Raw genomic sequence first — 13,492 nt, forward strand, 5'->3', positions numbered from 1 at the left:
TCCCCGAGTCAGGACGCCTTGTAATGACACGAAGCTCACATTTAAATATCTGGCTCCAGATCAGAAACTTGGCGTGCTTCTCTTTTCCTTTCTGTAGCACAGTCTTCTCTATTTACAGCGATTCTTTTTTTGTCCCTTCGGTTTGTTTAGGGGGTGGGACAGGGAGCAGGTCTTATTTTACGTAATTTGGGGGTTAATCCCGTGTTCAGCTTCCTGCTCCTTCTTTCCTCCTGTGCATCGTGTGTCTGCTGGCAGACCTTCCGGCCCAGCTTTCGGTAATGGCTCTTGTATTTCTCCCTCAAGGTGAAGGTTAGATGTGCTGGGTCATCTCAGGATATCATAGGACTTTTGCCAGATGCCAAGCAAGGAGTCCTCTTTCCTACTCACCTAATAAAAAACTTGCTGTCGTTCAGATGAGGTGCCTTTGGCAGCACAAATAATTAGCAAGATTGGGGCGCCTGGCTCTGGCAGGGGAAGGGGGCAGGCAGAAGTGCCTCTGCTGGCCTGTGCGCTCTGTTTAAAGGGAATGACTTTTCAGATGTGGGTCTTTGCTGTTATAGCAGGCGCTTTTAAGAGGATCAGCTTTCTTATATTTGCACACCTCCTTTCTCTCAAGAACGGATAGCGTTTTTATTACTTTGAATACTTTAGCGATTCCTGGAGGGCAGATAAGGGCAGGCAGCTGGTTTGTTTTGTAGTTGCGGGAATTGAGGCGCAGATGTGTTTGGATCTGGTGGCTAGAAACCGCAACCAAACTATCCCTGTCCCTCCAAGAGGTTGTGTATGGAGTGAGGGTTTTATAAAGACCTTATTATGATCAGCGTTTTATCGACTGCCTTGTGGAACCCCCAGGAATCTCGTCGGGATCTGTGTGAACAGAGTCAGATGGGGGAACATCGTTTAGTACAGACTCTCTGGAGCTGTAGACGTGATTTCCTCCTTGGAAAGCATCGCTTTCCACCTTACAAATGATCGCGGGATTGCTGGTGAAGATGTTTCTAAAGTGCCTTCTTGCCCATTTATTTTTCATCCCTTTCTGGGAGCAAACCTTACCTTCTGGGAGCAAACCTTACCTTCTGACGTGACCCTAAGTCAGAATACCAGCCTTTGGATTTAAAGGTTTTGCTCGCCGTGGTGTGGAAACCCTCGTCTGCAGACCATTTAACTTTCAGAGTATGTGTATACAAGTCAATATATTTGTCTCTGTTCATGAATGCAGAGCTGTTTGTATCTGAGTACAATACAATTTCCTAATATGGTTCACCGTGATAAATGCTTTTTTCCTCTCCTTAAAGAAATGAGTCCAATTATTTCTTTTAATTGGAGACAGTGTGTGTGTGTCCTCTGTACACCTCGAACTTTCGGTCTCTTTATGTTCACAGGGTTTAGGCTTTTCCTGTGAGAGTGAATATTTTTTCCTTTCCCCTTCTCTCCTCTTCTGGAGAATCTTACAAATTAAGACAAAAGATAATTACTTGGAGGAGCAAAACTGCAGGTTCCCACGACACTTAAAGTTAATGAGCTGTTGAGGACAAAAAATAACTCGTCTCAGGCACCATCATCCTCACCCAACAACCGCCCCCATCCACCTCCCAGTAACACGTGAGTTGACTTTTTGGCTGTGTTTGCCATTTGGGTGGACGGCTGCTGTAAAACAGCAAGATGGTTACAGAAAGGGGATTCCTTTGAAAACTCTCCCTTCGTTTGCAAATCAAAGTTAATTTTATTCAATTTTTAATTTTTGTATTTTTGAAAACCTTCCCCTTTCCCGATCATCTGATCAAAATAGTCTTTCATAGACACTTGTGTTGCAGGTCACAGAGCAGCTGCTTTGGTTTATTGCGTTAAGGGTGCATGCCTCCCTCTTTCCTCGCCTGTGATCAGGGTCTCCTTTCCCCACGGTGTTTTCCTGGGGAGTCATTTTTGGTGCTGGTGGTGTCAGAGCTCCTACAGGGCATTAGAACAGAAGCAGAGGTGTGCATTCTGTTTCAGGTACAGATAATGACAGTGAAGGCTCTGTCCTCCCGCCCCCCGGATCTCAGAAAGATGTTGCCGGCTAACCACAATGCCAGCTTTTAACTAAGTTCCTTGAAGTCTCTTTCTAGCAACTGGCCTTGCCCCCATGGTTCACCTGGAAAAGAAAGAGTGACAAACCGTGAGCACTGGTGCCCTGATGCCCATCTGGCATTGACCCCGTCGTGGTGTGGTGATCCTTACAAGCTAACACTTGCCCACTGCTGCCGCAAAGGTCCTTTCTAGACTAATATTTTCTCACTGAATCCTCCAAGCCGACCCTATGAGATAAATAGTTAATTGGGAAACTAAGGCTTGGACAGGAAACCAGTCCAAGCTCAGATAGTTAGCAAATGATTTATCTGGATTCAAATTTAAGTAGCTGCATTTTACAGCCTGAGCTTTTTGGGGGGTTTGTAGGTGTAGACATAAGTACAGGGTCCCTCAAACCCTCTAGAAACCATAGTGTAGCTAATAACCATGGAAAAGATGATCCAGCCTACTGGTTTCAGGCTTGTTGGTCTCAAGACCCGTTTCTGCTCTTAAAAAAATATTCAGGGACCCCAGGAGGCTTTATTTTGTGGATTGTATTTATTGATATTTACCATATTAAAATTAAAAACTGAGGTAATTTAGAAATATTTACTCATTTAAAAATAACACAAACCCCATTACATGTTAACACAAAGAACACTGTCATGTAAAGGGACAATATTCCAAGCCCCAAAGGTTACAGGTGAAGAGAGTTGCTTGGTTTTCCATTTTTGCAGATGTCCTTGATGTCTGGCTTAGGAGATGATGGCTAGATTCTTAGGTCTGCTTCTGCATTCAGTCATGTATGAAGAAAATCAGTCTCAGGCAAAGAGGTGGTTGGAAGAGGGAAGAGCCTTTGTGAAGATTTTATTCTTTGATTTCACACCCAGACTCAACCAGTGGTAGTTTCTTCAAGGTCAGTTGTTACCGTCCTCTGAACCCATATCGGTGAACTTCTCGTGCTCTGGTACGTTAACATCCGTTGGTTTGCCTTCTCCCTTGAATGGCTCTCTGACCCACACACAATTTTGTAATGCCTTGTATTGATCATTTGAAAATAATGGTTCAGTGGGTTATCCACCCCTACCAGTCATCGGCACCTTCCATTACGTTGTATCAAAGAATCTTCTCTCTGCACTGAGCTCTTCGGGAAGGTCTTTAAGTGTTGAGAGGCCGTCAGACTCATGGTGGCAGATACAGGTTTTCCAGAATTGTAATTTTTGCCTGAAATCGTGAATTCTATCATTGGCAGCAAACACTGTTAGTTGCTTTTTCCTTGACAGGCTCACTTTGTTCATTTTTGAGAAAATGGCTGACAAATAACTACATCGGTTGTCCTTTCAAATAAAAATAGCATTCCGTGAAAAAGCAGCTAGCTTACAACTTAATCTCACAAGTGCTTTTCCCTAGGAATAGTCGTCATATTCGTATTCAGGAGAAATGCCTTATGTGTGATTCCTTTTTTTTTTTTTTAATAAATTTATTTATTTTATTTATTTATTTTTTTGGCTGCATTGGGTCTTTGTTGCTGCACACAGGCTTTCTCTAGTTGCGGGGAGAGGGGGCTGCTCTTAGTTGCGTTGCACGGGCTTCTCATTGCGGTGGCTTCTCTTGCTGTGGCGCGTGGGCTCAGTAGTTGTGGCACACGGGCTTAGGTGCTCCGCGGCATGTGGGATCTTCCCAGACCAGGGCTCGAACACGTGTCCCCTGCATCGGCAAGCAGATTCTTAACCACTGCACCACCAGGGAAGTCCTGTGGTTCCATTTTTGTCACACAAAGTATGTGTATTCCAGGGTTGAGATTTAATACTGTTAACAATTTCTATTGCTTTATCACTTTCCAAAGTGAAACTGTCTTTTTTTTTTTTGACTGCTAGTAACTGGTAATGAAGAATACCAATATTTGTTCATTTAGTTTGGTGCCACTGCATTGATTTGTGTTGAATTTTGCTACCTGTTGCCGTTTTCTTTTCTTTTTGTTTTGTTTTGTTTTTAGTTTTATGGAGATGTAATTCACATATCATAAAATTTACCCACAGTATACAATTTAGTAGTTTTTAGTATATTCACAGAGTTGTGTAATGATCATCACAGTCAACTTTAGAACATCTTCATCGCCTTCACCCTGAAAAATCTGTACCCATTAGGAGTCATTCCCATTTTCCTGAACCCTCCCCAGCCCCTGGCAACCACTATAACATACTTTCTGTCTCTTATGTATTGGTCTGGTCATTTCATAGGAATGGACTTCTATAATAGGTGACCTTTTGTCCTTAGCTTCTTTCACATCCCATAATGTCTACAAGATTCATCCGTGCTGGGGCACGTATCTGCTCCTGATTCCTTTTTATGGATAGATAACACCCCATTTTGTTTAGCTAAATGCCAGTGGATGAACCTTTGGAATTTTTCCCCAGTTATTAACTATTGTTAATATTTCTGCTGTGAACATTTGTATACATGTTTTTATGTGGACATATTTTTCATTTCTTTTGTGCTCATACCTGGGAGTGGAGTTGCTGGGTCATATGGTGACTCTGTTTCACATTTTGAGGAACTTCCAGATGGTTTTCTAGAGTGGCTGCACCATTTTACATTCCCACCTGCAGTGTTTGAAGGTTCCACTCTGCATTCTCACCCACACTTGCCTTTATCCATCTTTGTGAACATAGCCGTCCTAGGCGATGTGAAGTGGTATTTCATGGTCATGTTGGTTTGCATTTCCCTGATGGCTGATCTACCTTTAGCCATTACCATCACTGAAATGTCAACGCAGTAAAAAAGGTAAATACTCTCAGGATAATTAAGAAAGTACTTTTGACCTAGGGGATCCCCTGAAAGGGTCTGTGGGTCCCCCATGGGTCAGGTCACTCGTTAAACTGGTAGAACAACGAGGGCTGTGGTTTCAGCATCATATTTCTCCTTGCTTGGCCAGGACGTGGGCACCGCCTGTGTTTTCCCACGAAATGGATATTGGTAGGCAGCCGGGGTCGAGTAGGAGGTTATGGTGAGTCTGCTTAGGCCTGTCCTTGGGCTGTATTGAAGCCCATTCTTCTACTGCATCTGCGGGGAGGACGGGAGGCCAGAAGAGTTCTTGCCACAAATCTGCGTGTAGTAACCTGAGACGGTCCTTTTAAAGAGGCAGCAGCAGTAAGTTCTCCCCAGTGCCGAGCGCCTGCTGAACCCAGACAGGGCACTGCACACTCTCCATGTAGGAGTGTGTGGTCCCCAGCCTTGGCGAGAAAACTGAGGATTTACACAGCTTGCCCAGGTGCAGACAGTAGGGCTGGGAATTGAACCGCTCGTACAATCTTGTGAAAGGGGACCAACCCCCAGAATAAATTTTTTTTGTAACCAAACAGAGAAGTCAGTAATTCTGGAATTAGCCACACGGCTCATCTTGGTGGCAGTAACAAAGCTCAGGAAAGTATGGAGTGTTTAAGATTAAAAAAAAAAGATGAAACTTCCTGTGCTTTGTTTCAACAAAGGAGCTATATGTTCACTGCCTTAGAAAATTGGTGAACGGTCAGGAATTGCCTAGATTCATGTTCCTTGGCTTGATTTTTAATCACATTGAAGTATGACTTCTTACGGATGTTGCTTCTAATTTGTCTGGAAAGCAAGTGCAGATATTGCCAGCTTGGGTGTGATGGATGGATTCTGACAATGTGTAGTTACTTACACGTAGAATAAATGCCGACCGTTCAGCGCTCCATCTTTCTCTAACAAAGTCACCAGCAGAGCCTTGCACAACACAGGAGCATATACCGTATTTTGCTGTGGCATGGTCTTTACGTCTGTATTGAAAATCTATTTAGAGTGTGTGATCACTGGGGCTGGGAGCACCTTCAGAGATCAGGGTTCATATCCAATCCAGATATGGAAAACGTAAATCTCTGTGTTACACCATATACAGTGTAATAACAAGTGCACTAAAGAAGCAAATCTAAGCGATCGAATCAGAAACAATTAGGGGGAAACTTAGAGGAATATCATACCATCTGAAAATATGTTAGGATTTTTTTTTCTTCTTCTTCTTCTTCTTCTTCTTGCGGGGTGCTGCTGGCTGCATGTAAGAAAGTCCCCACGTCTGACCAGCTTCATGGGAGAACTTTCTAAGTAAAAAGTGGATTAGCAGATTTAGCAACATAACAGATGGAAAAGCAAAAAAGAGGAAAATATTTGCAATCTACAAGGCATAAATGTAATTTAAAGGACACTTAGACAAATGGGGGTGACCAAGAAAGCATTGAAGGCACTGGGGAGGGCATCCTTGGAAGACATACGTTATTGTCTTATGGACCGGTGGGAGAGGGGGTTTGATTTCTGTGTTTTTAAGCTTCAGGAAGAGGTTTCAACTCAAAGGAGGAGGAAGTTTTTCTTTACAGCTGCCTGGTCCTGTGGTGACTTCCGCCTGGAATTCTGCAAGGCCTGGTTGGGGGGTAGGTAGCCTTGGAGTGGAGGTACCCAGTGGGCGGGTGGACACAGTGACCTTTCAAGGCTCCTTCTGTCAGCAAATGCTCCAGGAGCCTTTTTAAACTGACAGCTGAAAGGGCTCACTGGCTTCCCTGGCTGTTCCGCCTGGAGCTCGTGGGGCCGGGCAGCCAAGCATGGGGCATCCTTCCTCCTTCCCTGGAGAAATTGCCACCTGCCCGGGGGGTTTGAGATGGTGGGGGGGGGGACCTGCGGGAACCGGAGGAGCAGATGTGAAGGGCTTGTGGGTGCCGTGGAGGAGTGCCGGGCCCCCAGGTCTTTCCTGGAGCGCGAGTCCCGGCTGTGAACAGAGGAGAAACCTCAGGGCGGCAGCGAGATGAAGTTTCCTGTAAGGACCCTGAGCATCAGCTGTTCTCTGCTCAGCTCCCGGAAGCGGGTTCGGGGGTGTGCAGCAGGCACACGGGGGACCAGCACCGAGCACCACCTGGGGATCAGCAGGGTGGGCCTGGGCTCGGCACTCGCCTTCCGTTGGCGTCCTCCGTAAAATGGGCGTGAGGGTAAGGTCCAGTCCCTTTGGATTCAGAGGCTGAGTGACTTCCCCGCCTGACCATGGCCCCTGGTCTGTCGGCAAACACTTAATACTTGTGGGTGTGTTGTGACTCCTGGGATAGAAACGGGTCCGGCTCAGAGCGCCTGTGCCTCTCTGTCCCTCTTCTCTGGTCACTGAGGGGTCAGGTGAAGCAGCTGTGTCCTGACCCATATCCGTCAGCAGATGTGCAGCCTTAAATGCGTTACTTTAAACTGAAGAACATATTCTTTTCTCAGATCCCCTGTATCTTTATACATGAGGTGGCCCTGTTTGTGGAATGTGACTGTGTTGGTTTCTTTTCTTTTTTTCTATTAATTTATTTATGTATTTTTGACTGCGTTGGGTCTTTCTTGCTGCGCATAGGCTTTCTCTAGTTGCGGCGAGTGGGGGCTACTCTTCGTTTTGGTGCACAGGCTTCTCTTTGCGGTGGCTTCTCTTGTTGCGGAGCACAGGCTCTAGGCATGCGGGCTTCAGTAGTTGTGGCTCACGGGCCTAATTGCTCTGCAGCATGTGGGATCTTCCCAGACCAGGGCTCGAACCCGTGTCCCCTGCATTGGCAGGTGGATTCTTAACCACTGCACCAGCAGGGAAGCCCCTGTGTTGGTTTCTTCATTTTAATTCTTCTCTTTTTGTTTAAGGTGTGATGTTGATATTCTGAGGGCTGCTGTGTATTTTGTGTGTGTGTGTTTATTTTTTTGTTTTGTAGAGATTTTTTTAAAAATTTATTTTATTTTATTTTTTTTTATTTGTGGCTGCGTTGTGTCTTTGGTGCTGCACGCAGGCTTACTCTAGTTGCGGTGAGCGGGGGCTACTCTTTGTTGTGGTGCGTGGGCTTCTCATTGTGGTGCCTTCTCTTGTTGCGGACCATGGGCTCTAGGTGTGTGGGCTTCAGTAGTTGTGGCGCGTGGGCTCAGTAGTTGTGGCACACGGGCTTCACTGCTCCGCGGCATGTGGGATCTTCCCGGACCAGGGCTCGAACCCATGTCCCCTGCATTGGCAGGTGGATTCTTAACCACTGCACCACCAGGGAAGTCCCTGTAGGGATTTTTTTAAATGGATTTTTCAGTGGTTTCAACCAAAGCAGATAATTCCTAGGATGTGTTTATAACTTTTTTTTTTTTGGTCTCTCTGTGTTTAGGATTATTCCTGTCCTTTGTGGTGGTTGTTTTGACTTGAGTTTGGGTCTTGAGAGCATGTGAGATGTGATGTTCGTCCAGAATGTTTTCCTTTTCTTTCTCCTTTTGTCTTTGGGGGACTTAGGGTACCTGGCAGCAGGCAGCATCCTCTGTAGTGACTTTGTTCTTCCTCTCTCCTTACTTTCCAGTTTTCAATGGTTCCAGCAGGTCGTCACGGGAGAAGGAACCTGTTCAGAAACACAAAAGCAAAGAGGCCACTCCGGCGAAGGAGAAGCACAGTGATCCCCGGGCCGACGGCCGGAGGGAGCAGGCTTCCGCGAGCCACCCCCCAGCGGCCCCCTCCGCGGGCTCCTCTGCCAGGGGGCTCCCCGCTCACCACCACCCCCCTCTGCATCGGTCGGCTCAGGACTTACGGAAACAGGTAAAGCCCAGCCCTGCTGCCGGGGGACCAGGGTCTGGCCCGGAGGGTGCCGGCCTTCCTGCCAGATGCCACCGCCGCGTTTCATCAAGTTAACTGAAGGGGAAATGTGAGTAGTAGCCTCGAGAGATCCATCTTTCCAGAGCTCAGAAGGCAGGAAAGGACGCTCAGAGGTGAGAGGGGGTGAGAGAAGCATGACCTGGGCGCAGAGGTGCCAGTGCACACGCCTCTCCTCCCGTGAAGATGGATCAGGCGGGGCCGTTGGTGGGTTTGCATCCCTCCCTGGAGGATGCTGCCAGCACCCGGTGCCAGCGGCAGTGGAGCCTCGCTTGCTGGGATGCCCGAGAAGGGTGGGGAGGGAACGCTCCTTCGCTACCCCGCCCCCGCCCCAGCGCCGGGGCACCGGGTGAGGCGAGGAGTCCTCAGGTTAGGCCGGGAGCCACAGGTGACCTTGGAACAGGCCTGCACACGGCCTGGAGTGTTCCCTGTTCTTCTTGACGGACACGTTGGTGGCTCGTGGCAGGACTTCTGATAGGCCTGCAGGCGGTGATGAGACGAGTGCAGCCGCGGGGGACACTCGCTCCATCCTGCGCCCTTAGGGTTAGCGGAGGCTGCACGTGCTCTGCTCCCCACCGCCCCCCTGCCAACGCCCCGACTTCGGGGTCACATCCAGAACGCAGATCCTTTGTGGGCACCTCTCCCTGTGCTTGGACAGAGTTCTCACCACCTGGGAGGGGGGCACTGGGGATGAGGCGGGGGTGGAGCTCGGTGAGGCCCCCCGGGCCCAGTGGCATTTCGTTAGACCCTCTGCTCCCATTCTCACCGCATCTGAGAGTCAGTGAGCCGTGGGGATGAGAGACGAGCTCTCCACACCGGGCATTTTGTCACAGACAGTTAAAACTTGCCTTAGAATAGACTGAGGACTCTAATCTGGAAAGATTGATTGATTCTGGGCGAGGCGCGGGTGGCCTGGAGATTCCCTGACGGGCGCTGTTGTGGAGAGACTAATAGATGGTCCTTGTGGTGTGAAGGTGGGAACTCCTCCTGTTGAATTGCTCTTTCCCCATGGTCTTTCTCATTCTTGATGATGTTGGGGACCATCATCTCTGAAGATGTAACTGTATGCATGCACATACGTAGGATGGTGTGTGTACACACGTAGTATTAGTCTCAACCTTTAGCTTTCAGATATCACTCAGCTCTCCAGCTGGAGTGGACGAGGCAAGAGTCCTCGTGTTTAATGTTTCCACGGCCCTCAGATTGCCACTTAGTGCCTCTGAAGTGTTATCTTGAGATTAAACAGGTGGTTTTTGCATTTTTTAAACGTTGCCCACTGTTCCTCAAACACACACCTCACGTTTGCCTCACGAGAACACCTGAGCGTGATTGTGGACTTGGCCGCCCCCGAGGTGGGTGCCCGATTTTCAGGACATAAAGTATGGGACGCACCATCCCTTTGGTGTCTTGAGTCCCCACTCCATTTCCAAAGCTGTTGGCCGGACAGGCCCTTGTGTAGAGCTTTCCTCCAAATCTTTGCTTATGGAAGACAACAACTCAGAAGGGGTCTAGAGAGGGAAGGGATCCATCTGCGGAGCAGGAATCTCAGTGAGGATTGAATGTGTGACTTTATTCACATAGAACCATAATCACTCTCTCTCTCTCTTTCTCTCTCTCTCTTACTTTTTCACGTGAGGCTGGATTGAGTAAACCCCCATCTCAGTTGGTCCAAGCTCATCCTCAACCCCCAGCGCTTGCCCCTCAGTTCAGGATTTCCCTTTGTAACTGAACAAGAGGAGTTCTCGCAGTTGGAGGTGAGAGTTGAGGGGAGTAGAAGGTACCCCTCCCCTGGGATGGCCCCATCCCCTTGGTCCACAGCAGGCTCACGCGGCCCCTTTTACACGCAGCCTGGAGATGGAGCAGAGACCTGGGTAGCAGGGCAGACTGTCATCTGAGTGACTGTAGGAGCCTGGCCGGCTTTCTGGGTTCAGGTCTTGCAGGTGGGGTGTAACCGTCCCCGTCCCACCCCCGCCTGCCTGCCCTCCCTCCCCTGTCTAATCCACCCGTGGTGGGGATGACCCAGGACTCCCAGGTCTAGTTGGGCTCTGACCACGACCTTCACCGAGACTTAAGCTGTAATAGTTAACCTTCCTGAGCCTTATTGTGCATTTGGAGCCAATGATGTCAACTCTTCTCCCAGGGACATTGTGAGAAATGAAAGGATAATTTTGACACCATCAAATCCCATTAGTTAAGTACTCTAAGCAAAAAGGTCAATAGAAGCCCATTGTAGATTCCTTTGTAATGGCCTGATGCAAGTGATTAGCATCTGACCTTTCATCTTTTCAACTGCATAAAAGACGGGAGGCCCAGAGAATACTCGGGTCCGTAATTTCAGATATGATGAATTTTTTTCTGTCGGCCTGAAAGAAAAGATCAGTGATTGTACGAAGCCCAGCTGGCAGGGTGGAGGGATGCCCTGTGTAGGGGTGCTGCTGAGGAGTGAGCATGCCCCGCTGGCCCCAGTGCACCGAGAGCGCGCTCTTACTAGGCCATTGCCTCTCACGGGGCTGGGTGGAGTGCTCACCTTCATAAGAGCCCCGGCCCCCGGCCTTTGAGACTCAGCGCACGAGAATTCAGTGTGAGGGGCCTCCCCAGTCCTCCAGCTTTTCTTCTCCCAAAGGCTCCAGGTGTGCCAGGTGACACCCACACATGGGTAGCAGCCCTGGAACTGCCCTGGGTGATGAATTGGATGTGTGGTAGGTGTCGCGTTAATGTGCAGTAAAAGACAGTAACAAATTGAGGGTGGAGAAGCAACCTTTCTGACACCTAGAGAGGGCGTGGAGATGCTTTCCAAGCGTGTCGCGTGGAGGTTTTGGCAGACAGCTGTGTGTGGCTGGTAAGCCAGGAGGTGGAAGACGTGGACGGTGAGGCTGCCCCCCGCCGGCTCACCTCCTGGTTCTCATCTGTTGCGCTGAGGCCGAGCCATAACAAGAGGAAGAAAACCACCAGCTTGCGTGGCAGGGCAGACACGCCCGGCGGAGCGTCTGCCGGGCTGTGGTACCTTTGAGGAGAGGTTTTCACAGTCAGATGTTCGGCAGCTGCAGAACGTCTTGGCCTAGTAGGATGGAGAGAGGAGGTTGAGCTGTTCAGACTGAAGAATGAGGAGGATTCTTCAACGTTCTGCAAAATGAAAAACGAGCATTCACAGAGAAATGTGAGAGAGACAACTTAGCTAGAAAAATGTTTAAGGTTTGACTGTGCTTGTCATCAGGCCACGCGGGGAGTTTGAATTGCGCCTTTGTCGCGTGGTGTTTGTGACCAGGTGGCCTGCAGAGGGAAGGCGGCAGGTGCTTCGGGAAGGTTAGGGGCTCCGACCAGGACCAGGACCAGGCGTTCCTTCTGGAGAGCAGGGCTGCGTCCGCCTCGCCCCCCTGCTCACTACCTTCCCGGCTCCCGCCACACCAGCAGGCCTGCCTTCCCTGTCCGTAACTCGCCGCCTGTCCAGTGGATTCTGTTCATTTAGGCTCTTTTGCTATTTAATTGGAATTTTAAAGCCCAAATGCACTGTCCCCAACCAATAGTGTTTCTCTTGGGCTCCTTTGCTGCTGCTCTGAGAGGACGGGCAGAGCCACTCGACTCAATGGCTCCCTCTAGTGGGAAATGGGAGTTTGGTAGTTGACTTTCTGGTTGAACAGAGGACCGCTTCATGTCTGTGCGACAGGGGTAACCTGAGCTACAGGTGCCGGGTGGGCGGTGGTGGGCCGAGACACCCCACTTCCTGCAGAGCTGGGTGACAGCTGTGGGGTGCAGCGTCAGAAGCCCACACCTGAGCTGAGAAGGAGCACCTTGAAGAGATGTTAAGTTATTCAGCTGAAGGGCTTTTATTGCCCCCTGGAGGGCTCTGCCTCGGGCCTCCCGCCTCCCGAGTGTTGATTCTCCAGTGAATTACAGTGATCCCTCTCCCCGTGTCAGCACTTCCTCCAGATATGTAGGGTTGAGAGCAGGCCCGTGTGGTGGGCTGGCCAAGTGACCTGGGCGTGTGTTGAGGTGAAACTGAGCGTTGGCCTCTGTTCCATGGTGGAATAGAGCGGTGGCTGGGGAGACGCTCAGTGTGAAGGTGAGACAGTGCCTCCCTCCATAGCTTTGTCTCCTTTGGTACCAATTACTCATTGGACCCCGGAGACAAGCACAGGCCAGTGGCTAGGCGTCTGTGTTTATAGAAATAGGTAAACGAGAAGGCGATCTTTTTGCCACTGAAGATGGTGAAATAGTTATGCGGAATTCCACCATGTGAAAATTTGGAATTTCCTGTGCGACAGTGAGCCAGGAGGTCAGGTGGCCCCGAGAAGCCGGACTGGTGTGACCCGGGGCCCTGCGCTGTTCCTCCAGGTAGAATCTGGGAGAGTGGAAGCCTGGCTTCCTGGCCTCCTGCAGGTGCACAGCTGTGTCAGGGGAGCGCAGAGCTGTCTGGGACTTGCACACACTGAGCCCCTTTCTCCATCCTCACCGGTTAGGTCAGAATCTGGATGGGGAGGGCTTTAGACTGGAATCAGCATTATTTCCAAGGTCCCCAGGGGTTCACAGGGCTCCCGGGTTTGGGAGGCACTGAACCTAAACCTCGGCAAGACATGACGGCTGGCGGTGGGCTCTGCCGGCAGGAGCGGTTGGTGGTGTCCACTGCGCGGTGGCTGCCGTTTCTGCTGGCGGATCCTCATCTTCAAGAAGAGATTAGCGGTGCCGTGCGTCTGCTTATGTGTAAGTTGGGTGAGAGTCGGAGCAGGCTAACCACAGATTGAGGGCTTCGAGGGGTGTCTTCTCTGAAGATGCAGATCCCTGAGCATCTCGCCGATGGAAAACTCTTTCTGTGAG

At 49.6% G+C, this 13,492-nt stretch overlaps 1 protein-coding gene across 9 annotated transcripts in view; it reads left to right on the plus strand.

Annotated features, from left to right (window-relative positions):
* The window catches only part of JARID2 (jumonji and AT-rich interaction domain containing 2), a 242,770-nt gene that overhangs the window by 203,478 nt on the left and 25,800 nt on the right, over positions 1 to 13,492 (plus strand). For all 9 annotated transcript variants that reach the window (XR_014251301.1, XM_082415154.1, XM_082415156.1 and 6 more), the window contains one exon: positions 8,394 to 8,626. Coding sequence is in view for 8 of the 9 variants with exons in the window: in XM_082415154.1 (XP_082271280.1) it covers positions 8,394 to 8,626 (233 nt within the window). In the remaining variant the exon portion in view is untranslated. The remainder of the gene's footprint in view (positions 1 to 8,393; positions 8,627 to 13,492) is intronic.

This window comes from Balaenoptera physalus, assembly GCF_965194825.1.
Source record: "Balaenoptera physalus genome assembly, chromosome: 11".
In the NCBI taxonomy this organism is placed as follows: domain Eukaryota; kingdom Metazoa; phylum Chordata; class Mammalia; order Artiodactyla; family Balaenopteridae; genus Balaenoptera; species Balaenoptera physalus.